At 47.4% G+C, this 8,491-nt stretch overlaps 1 protein-coding gene across 1 annotated transcript; it reads left to right on the top strand.

The window, feature by feature from the left end:
- The first annotated feature begins 4,332 nt into the window (after nucleotides 1–4,332).
- On the top strand, nucleotides 4,333–5,985 carry LOC100845514 (germin-like protein 2-4). Its single transcript, XM_003575022.4, has one exon. It carries the CDS (start codon nucleotides 4,978–4,980, stop codon nucleotides 5,665–5,667), a length of 690 nt encoding a protein of 229 aa, XP_003575070.1. The 5' UTR covers nucleotides 4,333–4,977; the 3' UTR covers nucleotides 5,668–5,985.
- The last annotated feature ends 2,506 nt before the right edge of the window (nucleotides 5,986–8,491 follow it).

Genomic DNA, 8,491 nt, shown 5'->3' with positions numbered 1-8,491 from the left:
GAACAACTCCATAAACTTTTTTTTAGGAAAAAGGGCAGTAGGTTAAAAAACTTACTGCCATGTATTGCAAACAAAAAGTAACTGTACAAAAGTGGGCAGCGCCCAAAAAAGAAAACTATCTAAAATTTGAGATCCATGTTTCAAAGCTAGCATATTTCTTTCTCCTGGATCTAGGAAGACAAGGTTCAATTCCTCCTTGAAGATACTTCTGCATCTGTAGAAGCTAGGCTGAATATCATTGAAACATGAAGTCAATCCTTGTTTTCCAGATACTCCAAGTGCACTGACCATAATTTCCAGGTGAAATGGGACTTTGAGCTCTTCCTTTAGGTGGATCACATTGTTGGGCTCGTTGCATAGGAAACAAAAAATTTCCTACGAGAAGTGCGGAAGAAAACCCAAGAATACATATACTAGATGTATGTAACGAGAGGGATCATGAACACCATACCCTCGTAGACCGCTAAGCGTTACGATCACGAGATCGTTGTTGGTGTAGTGGAACTTTCAATGAGATCAATCTCAGTGCCGAACGGACGGCACCTCCTTGGTATCCACACGTTCAGCTTCACGTTGTCTCCTCCTTCCTCGATCCAGCAAGCGAGAGGGAGAGGTAGACGAGATCCCGGCAGCACGACGGCGTGGTGACTATGGTGAATATTCTCACGGGCAGGGCTACGCCGTGCGCGTGAGAAGAGGAGGAGAGGAGGGCTCAGGGGAGAGAGATCCAACTGAAAGCTTGGGGTGTCTCTCTCCCTTGCCCCCCCTTCTATTTATATAGGGGTAGAGGAGGCGTGGCCGGCCAGGACTATCCCGTGGCCAGGACTCTCCGGCGGCCAGGACTCTCCCGCGGCCAGGACTCTCCTCCTGGCCGCATGGGCCCTGTGGGCTAGCCCCTCGGCCCATTAAGGCCAGGGTGCTCCCTCACAGGCCCATTTAGCCCAGGGATAGGTGGGCCTCAAGGTGGAACCCTCCGGATCCCTCCGGAACCTTCTAGAAGCTTCCCGGTCAAAACCGGGAAATATTCCAAACTTTCCAGAACCCTGAAAACAACTTTCCATATATAAATCTTTATCTTCGGAACATTCCGGAGCTCCTCGTTGCGTCTAGGATCCCATCCAAGACTCCGAATCATAATTCGATATCATCATCATTTATCTCATCTAACCCAAGCAACATGAAACGTTAAGTGTGTGACCCTACGGGTTCGAGAACATGTGGACATGATCAAATATCAATAACCAATAGCGGGACCTGGATGTCCATAATAGTTCCCACATATTCCACGAAGATCTCATCGGTTGAACCACTATGTCGAGGATTCAATTAATCCAGTATCCAATTCTCTTTGTCTCGCGATATATTACTTGCCCGAGATTTGATCGTCGGTATCGCCATACCTAGTTTAATCTCGTTACCGGCAAGTTCTCTTTACTCGTTCCGTAATATAATACCCCCCGCAACTAAACACATTAGTCGCATGCTTGCAAGCTCATTAGGATATTATATTACCGAGAGGGCCCAGAGATATCTCTCCGTCACAAGGAGTGACAAATCCCAGTCTTGATCCATACAACCCAACAAGCACCTTCTGAGATACCTGAAAAACACCTTTATGATCACCCAGTTACGAGATGACGGTTGATGCCCACAAAGTATTCTTCCGGTACTAGGGAGTGGCATGATCTCATGGTCTAAAGAAATAATACTTGACATAATAAAACATAAGCAACTTAAACTTAAGTGACACGATCAAAAGCTATGTTTAGGTTTGGGTCTGTCCATCACATCATTCTCCTAATGATATGACCTCGTTATTAAATGACAACACATGTCTATGGTTAGAAAACCTTAACCATCTTTAATCAACGAGCTAATCTAGTAGAGGCGTATTAGGGACACGGTATTTGTTTATTTATCCACACATGTATTTGAGTTTTCAATCAATACAATTATAGCATGGGTAATAAACATTTATCAAGAACAATGAAATATGATAATAACAAATTTATTATTACCTCTAGGGCATATTTCCAACACACATTGCCGTGGATATTCTGTTTAGCTGAGAAAGTTGGGCAAATGTATTCCGAACATGCTTTTGCAAAGGGGCAGAGGAAAAAGAGATGATCTCTTGTCTCAAAACTTCTGCCATCACACATTATGCAGTCATACGAAGGAATGTGTGGAATGCCTTTTCTGAAGAATTGCTCTGGTGTTGAGTCTGTCAATGAAGAGTAACCAGAAAACGAGCTTGTGTTTCAGCTGGCTATACTTTGTAGCCAGCCATATTAGCTCCACATTCCACCCTCTTTTATTTATGATGAAAAAGGCAACAGCTGTCCCAGAGCCATTTGATGGAGTTAGGGATGTCCAGGTGGTTGATTTGTGCAAGGTATGCCTTAGCCGGGAGGAAGTTAACGTTATTCCAATTTTCAAGTGTATGTCCAAACATCCATGTCCACGATAAATTTGTATTGGCAATTAGCTCCAGCATAAGAGTGTATTGATCATGAGCCTCCTGAGAAAATGGGAGATGGAACATGGCAGCCATGTCTTCAGTGTTAATGACCTCTTTCACAGTAGTATGTTTTTTTTTTACGAAAACGGCAACGCCGTTTTTATTAATTAAGAGTTGGAAATCACACTTACACGCAACAAGAAAACAAGAGAGAAAACAGAACATCTAAGAAGGCTTACACGACGATCAACGTCACAAAGAAAACACATGCAACGCTAGAGGAGCACACCTAAAGCCATCGAAAGGCCATGCGACACCGAGACAGTGCAAAGCACACAACAACCACGCCAACTTAGCTGCCATCACTACGACCAATGGGAGCGAAGCAAATCAACGAGTGCAGCCGGCATGGTCGAAGGACCTCACTTCGCCAAGACCATCGTCGAAGGGATTTGTGAAGTCGAGACCATCCGCACACGAACCTTGACTGCCAGACTCCGCCTTAGGACAATCCTGAGGATTGCGAACAGATGTTGCCGTCGAAGGCACCGGATAGCCGAGACAACCAGGATTGCGAAGCTCTTCACAAAGCACGACAAAGGATCGACGATGATCGAAGGCGGAAGCCAGGAGAGGCCGCCGTCCGCTGCCCACTAGAAACCACCCCACCTGTCAGGAACCCACAGATCCAAGACGAATGTCTCCAAGGAGATTACGACACAGCCGTGCCGCCGCTGTCCAGTCCAGAGGACCTAGGTTTCACCCGGATCTGAAGAGGGAGACCACAACAATGCCTCCAAGGAGGAAAACGGCACCCACAGGCATCGTCATTGTCGGAGTTTTCGCCCGGCCGAACCAATCCGCAGCAAGGAGGAGTACCTAGATCGAGCCAACGAGGAGGGGACGGCTGCCGAAGCTGCACGCAACACGACCGAGGAGCAGCAACACAACAAGGAAGAAGCAGCAGCAGACCACCATACCACTGGGGGCGCCACCCCATACCCCAAGACGGCCAGCCCGAAGACCGCCGCCAGTGGCGCCGCGAATCGCCAGATCTGGGCGCGAACCCAAATCGGGGCAACCATGCCGCCCCAACCACCTGCCGGCCTCCACCAGGACAGAGCCCGGCCATCTGTGCACCAGCAGCGCGGCCACTCCTCGTGGCCGCACCGTCGCAAGCCATGGAGGTTGCCTCGCCACGCGCCAAGGAACACGGCAACTCGCGCCAAGAGAAGACGCCCGCCTCGCAGATCAGGCCCAGCCACCACCTTTGGGGCAGATGGGGGCCATCGCCACCGCGGCGAGGCCGGCAGCAAGGGGGAACCGTAGGGGATTGGCTGGTGGCAGCTAGGGTTTGGTGTCCCCCGGGTCGCCTCGCGCGAGACGAGCGGGGGTCGGGAGTTTTCCACAGTAGTATTCTTGTCTGACAAAAGAGAACAGCTGTTGCCACTGATTAATTAGCCAAAGAATTTTCAGACCATTTGCCCTTCCAGAAGAAGATAGTGGATCCATCCTGCAGGTTGCATTTGGCAAGGCCTTTGAAATTGTCGAGGAGTTTCAGACAACTCCGTAAACTCGGAACAAGAAAACTTTTGTGTCGACCCCAACACACGTCACGGTGTTGTGGGCTAGACAAAACTACCTCATGTACTGATCATCCAAACTATACATGGTTTTCGGTAGCTATACATTACAAAAAAGGTATATAGATATCATTATACATATCAGTATGTTCTTGCGCTGACAATGATGGCGGAGGAAGTTGCGTTAGCGGAAAGGGATCTCAGGTTGCAAGCGGGCAACGCACGGAGAGTCGGAGAGTCTGCTACGCCACGAAAGCATAATTTGCCGGTGGAAGATACGATCATGAAAAGGCCCAGCCCATACCAATAATATCCCGTCATCATCACCATGCGCGCATATTTGTTGATCTAATTCTCGAGAGCTAACGATCTCCAAATTAAACTGTTCACGGATCATCTCAACATCCTGCCATCCCAGAGCCTCCTCCTTTTGGTTCTGACACAATAGATTATTGCGGAATCACACCGACTTTTGCGGTCAGGAACGGCAACGACCGGGCGATCAGCATTTTTCTTCTTTCTTGAGATTGCTCACCACGCTAGCCCCACACATGAAGGAGAACGGTCTCGTGGCATATACAAGCTGCCATTTTTCCCCACGCCGATGCTTCTATCCAGCCTGTTCGTTCTTCTCTCCCATCACTCCCACCGCACTTCAATTCGTATACTTTCGAGAGGCCGGCCGACACTTTCCAACTATGTACATGTGCGTCCAAAATACGCAGTACTATAGATACGGAGTGCATGTCGTACACGGAGTTGCGGCCTGTCTATATATGCATTTCACTGGCCCCCAGTTGCATCCCTCCCCAGCCAAAACTGCCGTCCAGCCAGCCGTTGCTAGTCCACAAACCAAAGTCGACAAGCGAGCAAACCAAGTGAAGTGATAGCTGACCAGCAGTAACCCGCCGGAAACAAACAAGCAAACCAACAATGCTGCGCCATCATCATGTACTCCTCCTCCTTCTCGCCGTGCTGCTGCTCCCCGCGGCGGCCACGGCCGACCCGGACGCCCTGCAGGACTTCTGCGTGCCGGACCCGGGCCGCGGCCGCCCAGTGGAGCTCGCCCTGCTCCGCACCTACCCGTGCAAGAACCCTTCAAACCTCACGGCCGGGGACTTCACCTTCTCGGGCGCGCGCGCCGCGGGCAACTTCTCCGCAGACCTGGGCTTCGCGGGGGTGTCCGTGACCCCGGCCCAGTTTCCCGGTCTCAACACGCTGGGCATGTCCTTCGCCCGCGCCGACCTGTCCGCGGCCGGCGGCGTCAACCCGCCGCACTACCACCCGCGCGCCACGGAGACGGCGCTCGTCCTCGCCGGCCGCGTCTACGCCGGCTTCGTGGACACCGGCGGGCGACTCTTCGCCAGGGTGCTCGCCAAGGGGGACGTCATGGTGTTCCCGCGGGGCATGGTGCATTTCCAGCTCAACGTGGGCGACGCGCCGGCCACGGTCTACGGCAGCTTCAACAGCGAGAACCCGGGCATCGTGCGCATCCCGGCCACGGTGTTCGGTTCCGGGATCAGGGCCGCTGTCCTGGAGAGGGCGTTCGGGCTCACCGCGGCGGAGCTCCGCCGGATCGAGGAGAAGTTTGGACCGCCCAAGAAGGCCGAGATGGAGGAGTAATTAATCAACTGTATTTCGTTGGTTGGGGGCTTGGGGCCTTTGGGGTTGGCTGATCGGACATGGCGGCCGTGGGTCCATCCCGCATGCATGCGTACATGATTAGTTGACAGGTAGACTTGGGTGGGTTTGAGTATGGGTATACTATTTCTTTTTCATTTGGTTTATGTGCAGTTTATTTGTGGTGGTTGTTAAGGCTCGTCATTAGCTATCACTGTAATGATTCGTTAAAAGGTGGAAGGTTGGTACAGCTGAAAAAAATTACAGTACAAAATTGAAATAAGCGATCACTAATGATCAAAACTATCTCCAGTTTTTTTACGCTTTTTTTACTCTATTCATGGCTTCGTGCACAAGTTTACGTTATCTCGCTTACATCATAGATGTTTGAAACAAAAAGAAAATAGAAACACCCACGTAAACATCACAACCTCCAATGCAAACTCTAGTATTTTAGAGGTACTTGGAGTTAGAGAAATGAAAAGTGTTGGGTCTTCTTTCATATGGAGGTGAAGTTTTGGCCCAGCAAACAGCCACAAGCCTAATGTTGTTCCTAAAAAAAACTAGTCCAATGTTGGTGAACCGTTGATCTCACTCGCATCCAACGACTGAGATTGCTCTTTCTTGTAAAAGGAGAATAAAGAAAACCATAAACACTCCAACCTCAGTTCGGGGATGTCGTTGTGAGCATGAGCAAAAGAAAGCACCACAAAGAACATAACATGTGAGAAGAGAGGAAGAAGTAAGACGTCATTCTGTCCAGATTGGTGACTCCAGACTAGTTGTCTTAAGCTGGTGATTGGAGGCTCATACGTGATTGGATTGGCTCCAAACTTGGTGAGCTTGTTCCTTATTTTGAGTACTTCGATCTGATTGGCAGGTTTGAGTGTTGGGTCAGAGGAGCATCAGATTTGGGAGTGGTTTCGTCTGCTTGGTGACCGTGGTTTCAGAACAGAGTAATTTTGGTAGACGAAAATTTTGGGTATGTAAGCAATGTCTGATTGAGCCGAAATTTTGTAGGGCTTGTTGGGGACTCATGGATCTACTTGTCTGCAAAATTTCGTGTTGTTTGGATCAGCGGTTCAGTAACAGTTGACAGAATACTAAAATGGACAAAAGCTGTGTTAATTCTGCTTTGTTGTGGTTCTACCTCTCATAGTTATACTTGTGGTTACTGGTTGATAATGTGAGTGTGTTGTACATCTCTAGATGTTCTAGAGAATATTCTTGTACCCATAGTGAAAGTTGTCTGGACCGATTGGTTCACAACCGTGGTTTTTTGTTTCTCACGTTGAGGAGGCTTACCGTGGTTTTTTGTTTCTCACGTTGAGGAGGCTTTTTCACGTTAAATACTTATGTTACTTGTGCATGTTGATTGTGTTTATTCCTCTATTTACTTGTTGATTGAAACTATCCTTAAAGTTCATTCCAAGTTGAAGGGATTGTTGCATTGCTTTGTTGTCCAGGCATCTGACAATGCCCTGTAGCTAAATTTTTGAAGGAAAGACTGTAGGGGAAACCCCTAAAATATATTGTGAGCACCAGGATTTGAACCTTGGTGGGTAGAGTCATGCACCAACAACTCCACCACCACACTAAGAGGTGTTTCTCCATACAAACTAGCTAAATGACTGGAATATTGATCTTGCATCCAGTTTTAAGCGGATGATCTTATGGTTTAATTTTATTCTTTCGCTTCTAGGTGTGCTAATTATTTGTTGGGATATCCTACCCTTGTGGGACGTGAGAAGATGGCCTTTTGAATTTGAGTAAGCCCAAACATATGTAAGCCCATTACGGTCATGACGTGGTATCTCAGACTTTGAACATAATTGAATGGAGATGTTTTTAACAACAAGATGGACGAAAATCTCAGGTTAGCCTTGAAGAGAGAAAAAAGGAGAACTTACAGAAAAAGCAAGAGAAAAAGGAAGAAGAAGAAGATGGAGGGAAGAAGCTTGCAATCAAGCAAAGCGAGTTCTTTCTCGAGAAAGTGAAGTTCAAATAACCTCCTTGTCTATTTGAAGCTCTAATTCCACCATCCATTGGTGAGGTTGTTTCACACCTATATCGTGTGCTCCAAATTTTGATGTATGAAAGCCTTTAGTGCTATCTAGAGAAGAACTTGTGTATCTCACCTTTGATGATAGTGAGAGAATATTTTTCACATAAAATTCTGGTTTTTGTATGTTCATGTTTCTACTATGGTTCAAGGGCCTTCATAGGACCTAAGGCACTGCCTTAGGTGTGGGTTGAGCTGCCTGCTCTATAAATGTTGTTGAATATGTTTCCAATCCGTGAGATTAGTGTTTAAGTAATGCTGAATTACTATTTGATTCTATTGCTGTTTGGTTTCAGTTTACCTTAGTAACCCACTAATCTGAAACATTATTATGCCAATTCTAGCGTACTCTTCCAAGGAGGAGCATTTGGAAACACAAGAGATGACGTTAAATGCATTGATTCGAGAGCATAAGGGCATCTCACTGGGTGAGTTCCCATTTGTCCTTCCCCATTTGTTCATTTGGAGGATGTTTGGACAAATAGAGGTGTGAAAATATGTTGTTGCCTAATGGTAATACTCATTAATCTATTCATGAGTCTTTGACATGTTGCTCAAAAGATAAGTAGATGAGGTTTGAAAATGTTTTGCACAAACGAGTACTCTCTATACTCTCCGCAAATTTGGAAAAGAAATGAGAGATGTGGACCAATTTTGGATAAATAGGGTTTCCATTGAATTATATTTTTATCTTTGACCCAAATGCACAAATGGGAGCCTTGACAACATGCCCTAACCTAAGTTTTTCTGTGGAGGAGGACATAA

The sequence above is a fragment of the Brachypodium distachyon genome, chromosome 3 (assembly GCF_000005505.3).
Source record: "Brachypodium distachyon strain Bd21 chromosome 3, Brachypodium_distachyon_v3.0, whole genome shotgun sequence".
Taxonomy (NCBI): domain Eukaryota; kingdom Viridiplantae; phylum Streptophyta; class Magnoliopsida; order Poales; family Poaceae; genus Brachypodium; species Brachypodium distachyon.
This window is presented reverse-complemented; position numbering and strand designations above follow the sequence as displayed.

Excerpts from the sequence above, each read along its gene's own strand:
- LOC100845514 (XM_003575022.4), top strand. The coding sequence starts at position 4,978 with ATGCTGCGCCATCATCATGTACTCCTCCTCCTTCTCGCCGTGCTGCTG.